The following is an 18,348-nucleotide window of genomic DNA, read 5'->3' as shown; positions in this document are numbered from 1 at the left end:
CGATGGGCACACATAGGCGGCACTGATGGGCACTGGTAGGTGGCATTGATTGGCATATATGGGTGGCACTGATGGGTACTTATGTGTGGCACTGATGTGTGGCACTGATGGGCACTGATAGGTGGGCACTGATGGGCACAGATGGGCACTGACAGGTGGCACCGATGGGCACTGACAGGTGGCACCGATGGGCAATGACAGGTGGCACTGATATAGCATTGCTGGGCAGATCTGGTCATTGCTGGGCAGATCTTTGGCATAATAGTGCCAATCAGTGCCCATTTGTGGGCACTGATTGGCACAGATTGGGCACATGTGGATGGCCATGGGGTACATACCTGGCCATCCACGTTGCCCCTTCCCTGGTGGTCCTAGTGGCATCCCTGGTAGTCCAGTGGGGTGATCTGCGGGGGGGCTGCGCTGATAAACAATCAGCGCAGACCCCCCCTGCCAGGAGAGCCGCCGATCTGCTCTCCTCTACTTGCGTCTGTCAGACGCGAGTGAGGAAGAGCCGATCAACGGCTCTTCCTATTGACAGCGTGATCAGCCGTGATTGGACACGGCTGATCACGTGGTAAAGAGCCTCCGCCGGAGGCTTTTTACCAAGATCAGTGTAGCGGTGTGTCAGACTGACACACCGCTCCACCGATCGCCGCGATTCGCGCCCCCGGGGGCGCGCTGCGGCATGTTATCCTGCTGGACGTCATATGACCTCCAGTCAGGATAACACAACCACTTCCCGGACGTCAATCCACTATAGGGCGGGCGGGAAGTGGTTAAACTTCACAATTTTATGCCTGACCTGTCTGGTGTGTTCCTTGGCCTTCCTGATGCTGTTTGCTCACTAAGGTTCTCTAACAAACCTCTGAGGGCTTCACAGAACAGCTATATTTATGCAGGGATTAAATTACACACAGGTGGACTCTATTTACTAATTAGGTGACTTCTGAAGGCAATTGGTTCCACTAGATTTTAGTTAGGGGTATCAGAGTAAAGGGGGCTGAATACAAATGCAACGCCACACTTTTCAGAAATGTATTTGTAAAAAATATTAAAAGCTATTTTATTATTTTCCTTCCGCTTCACAATTATGTGCCACTTTGTGTTGGTCTATCACATAAAATCCCAATAAAACACATTTACATTTTTGGTTGAAACATGACAAAATGTGGAAAATTTCAGGGAGTATGAACACTTTTTAAAGGCACTGTACATCTCAAAAACCTGGCATTTTTACAGGGGCGTGTAGACTTTTTATATCCACTGTTCTCATCAAAGGACCAGACAAGTCTTTTTGAAATGCTTGCTAACGGACTTTTGGTAATACAACTCTCCAATTTTTCTACTTTTTTTTTTTTTTTTAATTTTTGTTAAACACACATAAAATGGTCTTTTAATTAATTTCTTTCTTTACCAAATGTAGGCAATATGACCTAAGAGAGAGCAGTACTCATTCAGATGTCTTGATTGATTTGACGGAGTATTGTGGCCAATTAGTAGAAGCAAAATGTGTAAGCATCAGTCCTCAGGATAATAACTGCTTGGCTGTTGGAGCCAGCGGGCCCTTTGTGAGGCTGTACGATATTCGAATGATTCACGGCCACAGGTGAGTAATTGCTGGTCTTTGGAGGAGATAACAAAGAGACTATTGCTATGTTCAGATGTTTCTTTCTTTTACTGTTTGCACTGTAGGAAGAATCTTCAGCAGACACAATCTGGACTACATACATTTTGCTCGAGGCAAAAGCCTATCCCTGATGGAGCAGCACAGTATTATGTAGCAGGTGGGACCATAGTCTGTTCTTAAAATGTATTGTAACCCAAGAACAAAAAATATATATTGCAACTTACCAGTGCTTGGATGTGGTGGCTGCAATAACTTTCTTTTATTTTTCAGTTTTTTATTTTTTTTTTTAATTTCTCCGTGTGATGTTACAAAATAGGTGATAAAAAAAAAACAATTGCCCCAGTCCTAGTTTCAGATGCTTCCAGGAGGTACAGGTGTCATCAACCATGCCTTAGAGCTGCCTCTTAGCCTCGATTCACACAGGGGCAACACGACTTCAGTGCGACTTTGCAAGGCGACTTCAGCACGGCTTCAACGCGACTTTAAGCAACTTACAACGCAATTTCAAGTCGCCTCCAGGATAGGCGACTTTGGCTGTGGCCAATCACAGAATAATCAGCTCTCTGAGAGGGAGGGGTTTTCCGGGGTAAAATAATTTCTTTCCTGTAAAGTCGCTTCAATATAGATGGAGATCCGACTTGGAGGCGACTTCCATTGAATTCTATGGGTACAGGTCGCCTAGAAGTCGGATTGAAGTAGTACAGGAACCTTTTCTGAAGTTGGAGCGACTTCAGTAGGGTAAATTAAGACGCTCTCATTAACTATAATGCAAATCTCAAAGTAAAGCAACTTGGGGCGACTTGAGGGCTTACAAGTCGGATCCCAAGTCATTGTAGTGTGAACTGACCCTTAGGATAGCTGAGTGCTTGGAATCCTGTGAGAATGCACCCAAACCCATTTCAGGAGTACAAACTGTACCTGTGGGATTTTGAGTGTCCATTGGGCATCAGCTCAGTAAAGCTCTGTGATGTCACTGGTATCTCCTGGAATTGGCAGAATCCAGAACTGAGGAGTTTTTAATTTTTTTTTTTTATTTTTTTGTGCAGCTAATTTTGTTTTGTGTGAATGGGCTGGTAGGGAAGTGTACCTACCATTTGGATAAAGGGGCCGCTTTAACAGACCAAAAGGGAGCAAATAAGAGAAGTTCATTGATAGGGTTTATAAAGCCTTTAAATTTCCTCATTTCATCTATTTTGGTTTCCAGTTTGGACAACCACCCTTTAGCTTTTTACATATTCATCAATATACTATTTCTTTAGGGTTTCCAAAACTATAGGCAATATAATTGTCAAGACTCTATGGGAGAAAATGAATCCTCCAAATTCCAAATTTGTGTTTTTTATTTTCTATTTCTGTTTTTATCTATTTTCAGACTGTTTTTAGGGAATGATTAGGGGTACAATATATCCTATAGTTATTCACCCTGGAGGGATGGTAACTCGGGCCCCTCTATTAAGGGGGTTTCCAGATTCCGATAAGTCATCCCCCCCACAACCACCAGGAAAGGTTGTGGGGAAGAGGCCCTTGTTCTCACAAGCATGGAGACTAGGTGTGCCCCCCCCCCCCCCCCCACACCTCTTTCCTACATGCTCAGTCTGGTATGGATTTAGGAGGGGAGCTCATGCCATATATTTTTTATTTTCTTTTTTGCTTATCGCCATGAGGTTGTCACCCCCCATCTCCCCCCCCCCCCCCTCTCAAAATCAATTTTGGAGCCAAACGTCCTGATGTGGATTGGGGGGAATTTTATGTTTTGTTTAGATTCTGCTGTCAGCAGAGATGAGTCATGGTTGTTCGGATGCTGGCAGGTGCCAATGCAAAAATGGATTTTGTCAGTTTACATTTGTTTACCTTCATTCGGGTCCCCTTAAACAGAACAGGACAGAGACTTGTTCCATTTAAAAAAAAAAATGGACATGAACAGATGAGGATGAAAAATTAATGAGCATCCATTTACATCTGCTTGCCAATAGAAATGCATTGCTTTACATTTTTTATCCGTCAACGGATTGAAAAACGGATAGATGTATTGCCTGCATAAAAGAGGCTTAATGTTTCTCCAAGTCAACCTGTGGTTTATGTGATGTACCAGCCATTTTATTGTTTTGCTTGTTCACTGTCCAACTACCCCCCATTTCTTTAATGGAATCCCCCTGATCACTGAACACTATTTTTCTTTAGGCCACCTTCCAGTCAAGCTACCAGATTACAACAACCGGTTACGTGTTTTAGTGGCCACCTATGTAACCTTCAGTCCAGATGGAACTGAGCTATTGGTCAACATGGGAGGGGAGCAGGTAAGTAAATTTGTAAATATATTATTTTTATTTCTCGATCAACTTTTCCTGATGTGTGAAATTACTTTGTTCCCTAGGTCTATCTGTTTGATTTAACGTTCAAGCAAAGACCTTGCACGTTTTTACTGCCTAAATCCCACCATAACTCTGGAGGTAAGGATTTACTTTTTTTCATATATTATAACTAAAGATACAGTATCTCACAAAAGTGAGTACACCCCTCACATTTTTGTAAATATTTATATCTTTTTTCATGTGACAACACTGAAGAAATGACACTTTGGTACAATGTAAAGTAGTGAGTGTTCAGATTGTATAATAGTGTAAATTTGCTGTCCCCTCAAAATAACTCAACACACAGCCATTAATGTCTAAACCTCTGGCAACAAAAGTGAGTACACCCCTAAGTGAAAATGTCCAAATTGGGCCCAATTAGCAATTTTCCCTCCCTGGTGTCATGTGACTCGTTAATGTTACAAGGTCTTAGGTGTGAATGGGGAGCAGGTGTGTTAAATTTGGTGTCATCACTCTCACTCTCTCACACTGGTCACTGAAAGTTCAACATGGCAATTAACTCTCTGCGGAGCTGAAAAAAGAATTGTTGCTCTACATAAAGATGGCCTAGGCTATAAGAAGATTGCCAAGACCTTGAAACTGAGCTGCAGCATGGTGGCCAAGACCATACAGCAGTTTAACAGGACAGGTTCCACTCAGAACAGGCCTCCCCATGGTCGAACAAAGAAGTTGAGTGCATGTGCTCAGCATCATATCCAGAGGTTGCCTTTGGGAAATAGACATATGAGTGCTGCCAGCATTGCTACAGAGGTTGAAGGGGTGGAGGGTCAGCCTGTCAGTGCTCAGACTATACGCCACACTCAGCATCAAATTGGTCTGCATGGCTGTCATCCCAGAAGGAAGCCTCTTCTAAAGATGATGCACAAGAAAACCCGCAAACAGTTTTCTGAAGACAAGCAGACTAAGGACATGTATTACTGGAACCATGTCCTGTAGTCTGATGAGACCAAGATAAATGTGTTTGGTTGTTTAGATGGTGTCAAGCATGTGTGGTGGCAACCAGGTAAGGAGTACAAAGACAAGTGTGTCTTGCCTACAGTCAAGCATGGTGGTGGTGGAAGTGTCTTGGTCTGGGGCTGCATGAGTGCTGATGGCACTGGGGAGCTACAGTTCATTGAGGGAGCCATGAAACATGTACTGTGACATATTGAAGCAGAGCATGATCCCCTCCCTTTGGAGACTGGGCCGCTGGGCAGTATTCCAACATAACCCCAAACACGCCTCCAAGACGACCACTGCCTTGCTAAAAAAGCTGAGGGTAAAGATGATGGATTGGCCAAGCATGTCTCCAGACCTAAACCCTATTGAGCATCTGTGGGGCATCCTTAAATGGAAGGTGCGCAAGGTCTCTAACATCCACCAGCTCCGTGATGTCATCATGGAGGAGTGGAAGAGGACTCCAGTGGCAACCTGTGAAGCTCTGGTGAAGTCCATGCCCAAGAGGGTTAAGGCAGTGCTTCAAAATAATGGTGGCTACACAAAATATTGACACTTTGGGCCCAATTTGGACAATTTCACTTAGGGATGTGCTCACTTTTGTTGCCAGCGGCTTAGACATTAATGGCTGTGTGTTGAGTTATTTTGAGGGGACGGCAAATTTTCACTGTTATTCAAGCTGTACACTCACTACTCTACATTGTAGCAAAGTGTCATTTCTTGAGTGTTGTCACATGAAAAGTTATAATAAAATATTTACAAAAATGTGAGGAGTGTACCCCTTACATGTGATGTAAATTAGAGCTTAATGTATTTATTTTAATACCAACACTGCCTTCATCAACCACTTGGTTACCAGCCCCGTAATACCCAGGCCATTTTTAGTTTGACCAACAATTATTTTGTCACGTAATGCTTTACCTAAATGAGTTTATATAATTTTTTTTTTTTTTTTTTAGACAGATAGAGGTTTCTTTTTTGTAATTTATTAACCACTTTTTTATATATTAATATAAAAAAAAAAAATACCCAAAAAAATGACTTTCTGTTAAAATAAAAATGCCAAAATAGAATGAAAAACCCAGAAAGGACACTTTTGGAAAGCAGACACCCTAAGGTGAATTCATTTTTTGCCTTAAAGGATAAGTTCACCTTTGGGAACATGTTATATTTTAGTGTTCACCATATAACATGTTCCCAGGGCTGCAGCCACCACCCGCTGACCCCCGCCCCCCGGCAGCAGTACGGAGAGAAGTTCCCCATGCTAGTTTTTATAGAAGCGCGGCCATACAGGGCTCTGCCTACACAGCCGCGTCATTCATACACAGTGATTTGTGTATGAATGAACTACAAGTCCCAACAGCCATAGCGGCTGTCAGCTTGTAATCCTCAATGAACTATGACAGCGCTGTGGAGCACTGTGGTAGTTCATTGAGTCTTCCTGTCAGCAAGTATCAGGTTACCTGTATGGGATGTACAGGTAGGCAGATACACTGACAGTGTGCAGGAGATCTGCATGGCATTAGCGATCTCCTGATCGCTGGTTCAATGCTTTACAGGCTCTGAATACAAAAAATAACTGCACATTTTTTTAACTGCAAAATGTGTATTTATTATTTTTTATGTAAAAGTGAACTTTTTTTTTTTGGAACTGAACAAACATGTCAATACTGAGGGTGTTAACATGGAGCTTGAGAATGCTGCAATAGATACATTAATGTACAGGTCATACATAGAGGAAGTGAAGGGGTTAACATACTGGTCACACAGTTCCAGGATGAAGGTGAAGGGGGTAAAACTCAGATGGGCAGAATAAGGGAGGTTAACTTACTGGTCGTAGGGACAATATTAGCTATAGTATGTGTAAGGGCGATAGGGTTTAAAAAAAAATGTGCAACAGAATAGAATGTAGCTGCTGGTCCATTCGTTCTGTCTTATGATAGCTGGGTATACAGCGATTACCTGGCGGATCGGCTACCCGACGGCTATTTATCCAGTGTGTTCCTAAATGGCATTGGATAAATAAAAGGCTGCCGATCTGCCATTGAAAAATCTATTGCGGTACAGAAGGAGTTACAATATAACAATCAATTTGGTTTAAAAAATGTATTTATTTAAATTAATGATATGGTTCCAAAATAACGTTTAATGCTTTACAGAGTACACTGAAGCATTAATGCCTACTAATAAGGTGCCTACCGTAGCCATGCAGATATTCACATACATAATAGTGTAAGTCCTGCTAAAATATTTTTTGACTGCTAACTGGGCCTCTGTTAGGGAGATTTGACTCTCATGGGAGGAGGAGACCTTATCGTGCATAAGGTTCGCATTGTCTGCCTCCATTCTTTGTGGTTTCCTTTCATGGTTTGAAAAATTTCAAAAAATATCCACAGAAACACAAATAAAAATAAAAAGGATTTTCTTTGGTCAAGTAGGGGAAGGTTAGCTTTTTATTGCCATCTGTGTCCTTGTTGCAAATTTTCCCTTACTTTCTGTCTGGTTAAACCTTGGTTTACCTAAACTTAAACCTGGTTAAACCTTTGTTACTGAGGACAGTAAGTGAGGGTGAATCACTCCCTAATGGAGCGCCAAACAGCTGTAAACTCGTTAGTGGTTCTAACCCTTTTTCTTTCTATGTAAAACTAAACTAACCACTTGCCGATCGCCTAACTGGGGAAAAACGTCATTACTTTGATGTTTAATACTGGGTTTATGCCTGCAGCTAGATGCCATAACCCTGGTATAATTTTTTCCACTCAGGCACCAGTCTTTTTGATAAAAGTGGTCAGAGCTGCCTCACTTTCCGATGGTTTCTGAGCTTACCTGGATGACCAGTAACTCTGAAAAACGATCCGGCGGTGGCTGAGCACAGAGTTGAGCGAAGGAAAGATGGCCTCCGCTCATCTCTATGGCCTAGGAGGACCGAAGCTATTATTTTATTTTTTATCTTTTAAGGGTAGAGGAGAGAGTTGGGGTCTTTTAGCCCCCAGATGGCGCCTTAAAAAGAATCTGTCATGCTGTAATGTAAAACATTTTTTTTGATGGGAAAGTGTGAAAAAAAAATGTAAAGCTCCCCTGTCCCTGGATACTTGTGCACAGTGGTGAACGCATACGTAGGTAACGCCCACATATGTAAACTGTGTTCACACCACACGTGAGGTATCAGTGCGAACGTCAGAGCGAGAGCAATAATTCTAGCACTAGACCTCCTGTGGTTACCTGTAGAAATTTTAAAAGCGTCGCCTATGTAGATTTTTAAGTACCGTAGTTTGGTGCCATTCCACGAGCAAGCACAATTTAAAGCATGATATGTTGGGTATCTACTTGGCATAACATCATCTTTCACTTTTTACAAAAAAAAATCGAGTATATATTTTGTTTTTTTTCATTCATTAAAGTGTATTTTTTTTCCCCAAAAATTGTGTTTGTAAAACTGGTAACATCAAAAATTGCAATGACCGCCATTTTATTCTCTACGGTCTCTACTAAAAATATATATACATGTATGGGGGTTCCAAGTAATTTTCTAGCAAAAAATACAGATTTTTACTTGTAAACAAGTGTCAGAAAAAGGCCCGATCAGCAAGTGGCTAAAAAGGTTTTGGCTGAACATACTCTATAAAGCAGAACTAAACCCAACTGATTTAACTGTTTCCCAAAACCGTTGCATTCAAGGCATGCCATAAATTATAGCTGTTACAAGGTGATTATGCTCTCAACCAAACTGTAAAGCTATCAAATGGCTGGTGCCATAACTGATCATGTGTTCTGCACCATGGCAACTGCAAATCAAACGGAGGTTAAGATGACAGCTTTCTTGGATTTAAAGGAGAGGAGGGTTTAGTTACGCTTTAAGGTTCTTTGGATTGTATTTGATAGCCTACCAGTATATTTTTGAACTGTAGCAGAAAACTAAACAACTTGAATGAAACCATGACAAATGGTGGAAGAACATACAGACTTTATGCAGATAGTGTCTCTCATCCTCCTATGATAACTTGAGATCTACAATGAGCTTCTTGGTTCTCAGTTGTCAGGGCTGGGCTCAGCCCTTCCTTCTCTGAGCTGGCCTATCAGCTGTCGGCTAATTGCCAGCTCCTATCTCTTCACAGTTACTCAGCTGTTGATGATATCCTGCTCGTCAGTCCTGCCTACATAAGCCGTCCAGTCCAGAGGTTCTCTGCCTTCGCCTTGGTCAACATCACAGAAACAATCTCCTGCAATCCTGTTCAAGACCTACTTTGCTGACATCCCTTCTGGCTCCAGATCCTGCTTGCTGTTCCACTACTTTGATCCCTGATTTCTGGCTTGGCTGACTATCCGTTCTGGTTACTGAACTTTGGCTATGTTTTGACTTGTTTAATAAAAAAAGTAAAAAGAACAAACGTTGTCAAAGTTCAGTAACCGGAACACTTAAAGACTAAACCTTTTTCTGACACTTGTTGCTTACAAGTTAAAATCTGTATTTTCTGCTAGAAAATTACTTGGAACCCCAAAACATATATATATATAAATTGTTTAGCAGAGACCTTAGAGAATAAAATGGCGGTTGTTGCAATATTTTATGTCGTACTGTATTTGCGCAGCGTTTTTTCAATCACCATTTTTTTAAAAAGAATACACTCTAATGAATTTTAGAAACAAACTAAACCGTAAAGTTAGCCCAATTTTTTTGTATAATGTGAAAGATGATGTTGCACCACAAGAATCGTGATCTTTATTCTAAGCAAAAAGATCATGATTCTCATTTTAGCCAGAGTTGTACAGCTCTAATCCAAAACAAAAAATAGTAGTTTCACTTGAATGTGATAGAAGATTGTGTAAGGTAGTAGGTTTAGTATATTTATTTGTACTATTGATTTTATAAGTGAATTTTGTACTTTCAGAAGTTCAGAATGGGAAAACCACAAGCAATGGACTTAGTTTGTACAGTAATGGTTTGCGTGTCAGTGATGCCAAGACCGTGGTGGGGTAGGAGCATCTCTTATGAAACATTTTTTTGTATTCAGTCTCTTGTCTAAAGTGAAAGTCAAGGCACCACAAAAAATGCATTGCACAGTAGCGAAATCACCACCACATGCATTAAAAACCTTCACAAAAATAGGTAGAACCAAAAACGCTTTTAATATCTATTTTGAAGATGCAGTTTAAGAGGAAGGATCACTGCAAATGTTGGGTTTAATAACGTGTGACATAATCTGGAGAGATTTTTCTGTTATTCCAGTGGCACAACACTGAGAGGAACTAGCGTATCAATCAGCTTCTGCAGGCTGAGGGAAAGGGGTAGAGATGCCAATGTCATTGGAAATCTCTACCTCTACTGCACACTACAAGCTGTTGTGGCATTGGACATGATTGGACTGCTGCTTTTTAACTGTGATGCCCCCACTACAGCACATAGGAAGTGTTACAAGTAATGCTTGCAAAGGTGACTCACAAATGCCAAAATACCATCCAGTGACATAAAAAAATTTCATCTGGGCAAAAAAAAATGTCAGTCGTGTGTGTGTGTGTGTGTGTGTGTGTGTGTGTGTGTGTGTGTGTGTGTGTGTGTGTAATAAGGAAATGATATAAAAACACATAGGGACATATTTGTAAAACAGTGAATGTGAATTTATCAGTTCTTTACTACAGGGAAATCTTCCTGGTGCATATGTTTTCTTTTACTGCCGGTGATTGATTCACCGGCAGTAAAAGTTTGGTAAATGTCATATTCACTGCTTTATAAACATCAGGTCAGGGTAAATATAACATTTAGTGAAGCAGCACTAAAAAATAACTCGAAAACAATACTTAAATATAAAGTGCTAATAATATGCAAATATCTTACTTCTCAATGTGCAATACAATGACATCAAAGAAACTGAGCTAACAGATCAGTACAAGGATAGGTGATCCAATAATAAAGTGTATCCAAAGTATCAAAAAATAGTCTCTTTTGAGTGTATAAATACAATTTTTTGCATAAAACTGAAAAAGGGAGAAGGAAAGGAAACAGTCCAATTGCAGATAAAATATGATGGCTTGTAGATATCCTTCTCCAATCCACACCCTGTGTGTGCTAGCCTCTCACCTTAAAGATAGACCCCAAATGGATCTAGTCGTGAATCAACAGATGTATAACACCGATATGTTCTTTTCCTCCTCCGTGGGTATATCTTGGACAAATGATCACTGCAATATCAAGGCTGATTCTCCATAGAATCCAAGTTTCACGACCAGCTCCTTTAAAACATTGTCGCCAAGACAGTAGATGAGTCCAGTCTTGGAATCAGCGGAACGTTAAGATCACCCCCAAGAATTAGGTTGGTGGTACCGAAAGACTTTAAGTGGGCTGTCACACATGAGAGGAAGCGCATGCATGATGGAATATGACGCTTCCTGGAAGGCCACATGATGATACAAGAAGTCAGGGCTCACAAAGCATTTTTTTAAATTTTGAACTGAGAGGTGAAGATTCAAAGCTGCCATGGACTAGCAGCGCTTCTTCTCATGTGTGGCAGCCCACTTAAAGTCTTTCGGTACCTCCAACCTAATTCTTGGGGGTGATCTTAACGTTCCGCAGGCAACACTATAGAAGTTCAGCAGCTTTATATTTACCTCTTGCATTAAGCATTTTATTACTCGTATCGTTTACACTTCTATTAGCGCATTAGTACTTCACTTATACATCAGGTCAGGGTAGTTAACTCCCATTTGTGAGCAGAGCCTGGTTTAATAGATAACATATTTTCTGTGTTCATTGAGGGACACAGCTTAACGATAAAGACCAACCTAGGGTTGTATTGCCGCCCAAATTAGAAATGGACACTGGGCACATAGAAAGCTGACAAACAGCCCCCTTATAGCTATAACACCTGCCACCTCACCTGTTCAGTTTAACTTAGTGTCTTTAGGTGAATGGGTGTTTCATTCCCTTAAGCTATATTTCTTGTTCATACATCACAGGACACAGAGGCTTGGTAATTACTTAGTGGGTTAGATAGTACCTTCAGGTGATTGCACACTGGTAACCCTAATTACAAAGTGAGTTCCTCCCCTATAAAACCCCTCCCATATAGAGAGTACCTCAGTTTTTTTGCCAATGTCTAAGGTGGTTGGTCACGTTGAAGATGTGCTAAGAAGAAGGCTCTGTTTGATGGTCTGCGAGGGCCTAGGAGTTGTACAACCGGATCCATACCTCGGGCCAATACTAAAACGCCTAAGATGGATGGTACCCGGGCCTCGTAATAAGAAGAAACAAGGTTTTGCCTGTAATGTCTCTCCTTGGAGGTCTGGGCTCTGGGATCCAGGCTTTGGTGTACTAATGTAACAGTGGCACAAAAAGTTTCTGGCAGAGCCTTCTACAGGTCCAGGGAAGAGGATCCTGTGAGTAGGATCCCAGAACCCTGAAGGTTGGCACGAGGCTACCCGCCGTGATGGGTGAAGGCTTGAATCTGTCTGTCCTCAGCAGTTCCTGCAGTGGGGATAAGGTAAGTGAAGACACTCCTAAAGTTTACACATTATGGATTATCTTCTGTGAGTAGTTCTATGTCTTACCAGGTTTCTGCCACTAGAGGGAGTAAGAGACATACCTGGTGTAGACAAAAAAGATAATATTCCAGGGAGAGTCATAAAAAACATTGACCTCCCTGGAACAAAGACAGCTACTATAGGTGTAGAGGGCAATGATGGGAGAGTAAGTAAAATACAAAATTTATTGAAATATCAAAAACTAAAATTACACAACAGTATGTTCCTATAAAGGGGATTTAATTGGAGCCGGCCCTACATACATCAATAAAAAGGCATAACAGATGCATAGTAACATGTGGTATGCCCATAAGACAGACACATAGACAATAGACATACAATGACATACAAATAATACATACGGTGCAGGCGCCTAAGTAACCGCGGATGCACAGGATCCCTAATGGCAAAAACGCCAATAAGAAATGAAAAAACAAAATAAATTAATTATAAAGGGATACTGTGCATGCGTGACCCCCAGGGTGGTGGAGGACTAATAGGTAAAATTACCAAGAGAAAAACTGCTTCACAAGAGGTTGTTATTCTGTAGTCTCCACAGAGTGCTAGTAGTTCTTACTGGATGGGATGAAGAAAAATCAAAAAGTATAATTGCATGCGCATGCTACAGGCATTTCATTCAAAAAGGTCCATTCAAGAAGATAGATGAAAAAAAGATAACTCCGAAATCTCTAACAGAATATATTCAAATAAAGGTGAATCAGTGGACACACACTGCTTTAATGACTGCTGCCAAATGTTAGAAGCCTTGTTCGGGATGAGGTAGATAGTGGTAATTTAAATCTGCCTTTTAGTTGTAAATGCGTATCAGCTACCAATGGCTCAATGTCCATCACTGTGGGCTACCCCAGAATCTATGTTCATACCAAGGCCGTGCAGATCATATATTGCAAGAGACCAATGCAAATATGCAAGTTTAAACAGATGCTGGTTTCAGTTACGTTACCGTCCTCTTTACCAATACAGGACTGTTGTACAGGGCTGTTTGCCACGATCTCCTGCACTTCCGCAGCGGCAAGCCGGCTCCATAGCATCTCCGACCGTCATAGGGAGATTCAGCCACAGGTGCTCTTTAGATCGTACGGCAGTGTACTTGCGTGTTGGCTGGCACACAACTGGTTTGTTTAATCAGGCTGTAGCAATAACATATGGCAGGTCACACCCTCATCGGTAGCAATTCCATCTAAGAAGATTTGATTTTCCTTTTCAAAAGTCTCCGCCTCCCATTTGGATTGGGAGATAACTGTAGCGGCGTCTGCAAGCCAAGATTACGTCGACGCGTTTCGCAACGTCATGTCACGTAGCTTCAACTGGAAGTATACCTGGTGTATACTTGCATGCCTTCCAGGATACATGCTCAGTGAAGCTGGTCTATGAATGCTGCTCACCTCCTCCGCTGCAGGCTCTGCTACGTAAACACAAAAGAGGGGGATCCCACGCAGTCCGGAACAGTGATTGCAATTTACACTAGTACCTCTGCTTTGCAGCTTAGGACTATGTCTCCTCATAAGAGGGCTTCAGGGAGAGGTAAGAGGCACCAGAAAATCACTGCCTACATCTAGGGGTTCTGTACATGCCTGCAGGATACCATCCCTCCCCCTGCAAGAATGGAGGCAGCCTCACAGGATGAGTCTGTACCCCTGTCAGATTTTGCAGCCTCTCCCAATGTTTCAGTCCCTGTTTATGTCACAGAAGACGCTTTAAAGGCTGCATTGGATGGTTTAGAAGGAAGGATTACTACCTTTTGTCAAAGCTTCCTTAAAAAAATAGCATGAAATGGGGTAGATCCCCTCCCTCTGCTTTGGGTTTCCTATCGGATGAGCATTCTGATAATGAGGAAAGATCCCTATCTGTGGATAGGGATCAGGTGCAGTCAGACGAATCGGGGGAAGAGGAGAAGCTCTCTTCTACCTCCCAGGCCTTCAAAGCGCAGGTGCAATACTATACTGAATCGGTGCGTTCCACATACAGATTGCCCTCTACTGAGGCTGCCATTTCCCCTGTTTCCTCCATGGGGTCCCGGAAATCCCAACAGGTTGCGTATGCCTTCCCAACTCATCCTTTACTGGATGAATTGTTGTATGAGGACTGGGGTCACCCAGATAAACTATTTTCTCCTCCTAAAAGGTTTTCTATGCTTTTATCCGGTGGAGGAAAGTTTCACCAAGAAATGGGGAGTCCCAGCCATAGATGCAGCTGTTTCTTGTGTGAATAATTGCCTGACCTGTCCTGTGACCAATGCTCAAGGGTTTAAGGATCCAACTGACAAAAAGCTGGAAACTTTATTTAAAACCTCTTTCTCTTTGGCGGGCGCTGTGGTCCAGCCTACGGTTGCAGCAATTGGCATGTGCCAGTTCCTCAAGGAACAAATGAAGCAGGTGCTTAGCCTCCTTTCCACTGATAAGGCCGAGGTTTATGCAGAACCTTCTAAAGCCTTGTGTATCATGGTTGATGCCATTATGGATTCTGCTCAGCAAGCATCTCTTTTCACTCTCCTGCTGGTACACATGTGCAGGTCCCTTTGGCTTTAGCTGAAGCTTCATGCAAAGCATTTTTAACTGGGTTCCCGTTTCGTGGAGGACGCCTGTTTGGGGATGATCTGAAAAAATATATCCAGAAGATTACCAGGGGTAAAACCACATTGTTACCGGTCAAAACGAAGAGTAGACGTTCTCTGTCCCCAGCCCCTGGAGCCTCATCCTCCAGGCAGTGGCGACGGCCCCCCCAATCAAATACTAGGGGAAAGGTCCAAGTCAAGCCCAAGGGCATATAAACCTTGAGGTCCAAGATCTGGTAAACGGAACCCCAAAGCCTCCCTATGAAGGGGCGCCCCTGCTCGGCCGAGTGGGGGGGAAGGCTACTGCAGTTTGCAGGCACCCGGCGGGAAGAGATTCAGGACAGATGGTTAGCCTCCACAGTGTCTCTGGGCTACAAGCTAGAGTTCCGGGAGCTTCTGCCATCTCGTTTTCTAAGGTTGAGAGTCCCCAGGGATCCAGAAAAAAGAAGGTCCTTACTTCTGGCCTTAGAACGTCTGTTATGCCAAGGGGTAATTATAGAGGTGGCCCGGAAGAACAAGGCTCAGGGTTCTACTCCAAACCTTTTTACGGTTCCAAAACCAAACGGAGATGTCAGATCTATTCTGGATCTAAAAGACCTGAATCAATTTCTAGACATTCGTCCTTTCTGTGTGGAGTCTATCCGCTCAGTAGTCTCCACCTTTCAGGGGGGAGAATTCCTGGCAACAATAGACCTCAAAGATGCATATTTGCATGTGCCAATATTTCCCGCTCGCCAGAAATTCCTAAGGTTTGCGGTGGATCAGCACCACTTTCAATTTGTCGCCCTTCCTTTTGGTCTTGCTACCGCTCCTCGAGTGTTCACAAAAGTTCTAGCCCTTCCCCTGGCAAATCTAAGGGTTCTGGGCATAACTGTGACAGCTTATCTGAACGATTTGCTACTCATAGAACAGTCTGTAACACGCCTAAGACACAATGTGCTCTGCACGGTAAAGTACTTAAAGTACCTAGGCTGGGTCCTCAATCTAGAGAAATCCTCCTTGCAGCTCCTAAAAAGGCTGGAGTATTTGGGCATGGTCATAGACATAGTCCAAAGCAGAGTGTTCTTACCAAGGTCAAAAGCCAGGGCCATAAAAGATTTGGTCCGGGTAGTCTCAGCAAAGAGAAATCCCTCTATCCGATTATGTATGAGTCTATTGGGGAAGATGGTCGCCTCCTTTGAGTCTGTCCCTTACGCCCAGTTTCACTCGAGACCTTTACAAAACAACATCCTCTCTGCCTGGAACAAGAGGGTTCAAGCCTTGGACCTTCCTATGTGCCTATCCCCAGGGGTGCGCCAGAGCCTCAATTGGTGGTTACTGACCAAGAATCTATTAAAAGGAAAGTCCTTTGTCCCAGTTACTTGGAAATTCGTAACCACCGATGCCAGCCTACTGTGCTGGGGTGCAGTTCTGGAAGAAGCTTCTACCCAGGGAAGATGGTCCAGAGCCGAAAAGCTCTTGCCCATCAACATTCTGGAAATTCGGGCAATTTGTTTAGTCCTCAAGGTCTGGACTTTCAGACTACAAGGTCATCCTGTCCAGATACAGCCCGACAATGCCACGGCTGTGGCTTATATCAATCGCCAAGGAGGCACCAGGAGCCTGGATGCCGAAAAGGAGGTGGGCAAAAGGGCATATTCCTTGCCTGTCTGCGGTCTTTATTCCAGGGGTAGAAAATTGGCAAGCGGATTTTCTAAGCCGTCAGCAGCTGTGTCCAGGAGAATGGTCTCTACACCCTGACATATTTCAGACCATATGTCAAAACTGGGGTACCCCGGATGTAGATCTGTTTGCGTCCAGGTTCAACAAAAAACTGGACAGCTTTGTGTCAAGAACAAAGGATCTGCTAGAACAAGGGTCAGATGCCTTAACGATTCCATGGGATCGGTACTCTCTGATCTATGCCTTTCCTCCAATTCCGCTTCTTCCGTGGTTCCTTCGGAGGGTCAAAAGGGAAGCAAAGTCAGTCATTCTGGTGGCCCCGACTTAGCCCAGACGACCTTGGCATGCAGAGATTGTAAAGATGGCAGTGGGAAGACCTTGGGTTCTACCGCTGCGTCCAGATCTTCTCTCACAAGGTCCAATATTCCATCCTGCTTTACGAAGTCTGAATTTAACGGTTGAGACCCACATTCTGCAAAGCCGTGGGCTCTCAGAATCAGTCCTTTTCACTCTGATTAATGCTAGGAAGCCGTCCTCCAGGCTCATCTACTAGAGAATCTGGAAGGCATATGTTTCCTGGTGTGAACTTAGTGGGTGGCATCCTAGAAAGTATGCCATTAGCAGGATTGTTGCCTTTCTTCGGTTAGTGCTCGAAGCCAGCCTCATTTCAATGCCTATCAAGGTCCAGATCTCGGCCTTGTCAGTATTCTTTCAAAGGCCACTTGCCTCACATTCCCTAGTCCGGGCCTTTATTCAGGGGGCACTGCGCTTGAATCCGCCAGTCAAACCTCCTGTGTGCCCATGGGATCTGACTTTGGTTTTGTCCGTTTTTGCAAGAACAACCCTTTGAACCATTGCACCATGCTTCTTTAGTTCTTCTGACAAAGAAACTGGTCTATTTGGTAGCCATTTCCTCGGCTAGAAGGGTATCAGAATTAGCAGCTTTTTCTTGTAAAGAGCCATATTTGATTATTCACAAAGACAGGGTGGTATTGCGTCCTCACCCGACTTTTTTACCTAAGGTGGTTTCAGGATTCCATCTCAATCAAGATGTGGTCCTACCGTCCTTTTTTTCCAGAGCCGCTGTATGCGGAAGAGGAGTTATTAAACTCTCTAGATGTTGTAAGAGCAGTCAGTATCTATCTGCAGGCAATCGCTCAGATACGAAAGACTGATTGTTTATTCTGCCAGGAGACCCCAGAAAGGGCCAGGCAGTGTCTAAATCCACTATTTCCAGATGGATTTGGCAAGTTATTATTCAGGCCTATGTTATAAAGGAGAAGATTCCTCCTTTTCAGGTTAAGGCACACTCAATTAGAGTGGTTAGTGCTTCATGGGCAGTGCATCACCAGGCCTCCAAGACTCAGATCTGCAAGGCTGCAACTTGGTCTTCAGTCCATACATTCACTAGATTCTATCAGGTGGATGTAAGAGGGCATGAGGATGCCGCCTTCGGGCGCAGTGTGCTGCAGGCAGAAGTGTAGATCCTCTTGTCCGTTGGTGGTCTATGTATTTTCTGATCTGTGTCTCCCTCCCCTCAATTTGGGCATTGCTTTAGGACATCCCACTAAGTAATTACCAAGCCTCTGTATCCCCTGATGTATGAACAAGAAAATAGGATTTTTAAATACAGCTTACCTGTAAAATCCTTTTCTTGGGAA

The 18,348-nt window shown here is 43.1% G+C and overlaps 1 protein-coding gene across 3 annotated transcripts in view; it reads left to right on the top strand.

Moving 5' to 3' along the window:
• WDTC1 (WD and tetratricopeptide repeats 1) overlaps positions 1-18,348 on the top strand; it is a 101,511-nt gene that overhangs the window by 42,746 nt on the left and 40,417 nt on the right. For all 3 annotated transcript variants that reach the window (XM_073616179.1, XM_073616178.1, XM_073616180.1), the window contains 5 exons: positions 1,424-1,606; positions 1,693-1,784; positions 3,809-3,924; positions 4,002-4,077; positions 9,825-9,909. In XM_073616179.1, the coding sequence (XP_073472280.1) occupies positions 1,424-1,606; positions 1,693-1,784; positions 3,809-3,924; positions 4,002-4,077; positions 9,825-9,909 (552 nt within the window). The remainder of the gene's footprint in view (positions 1-1,423; positions 1,607-1,692; positions 1,785-3,808; positions 3,925-4,001; positions 4,078-9,824; positions 9,910-18,348) is intronic.

The sequence above is a fragment of the Aquarana catesbeiana genome, linkage group LG02 (assembly GCF_042186555.1).
Source record: "Aquarana catesbeiana isolate 2022-GZ linkage group LG02, ASM4218655v1, whole genome shotgun sequence".
In the NCBI taxonomy this organism is placed as follows: Eukaryota; Metazoa; Chordata; class Amphibia; order Anura; family Ranidae; genus Aquarana; species Aquarana catesbeiana.
The sequence above is the reverse complement of the archived record's forward strand: the minus strand, read 5'-3'. Positions and strand labels throughout refer to the sequence as shown.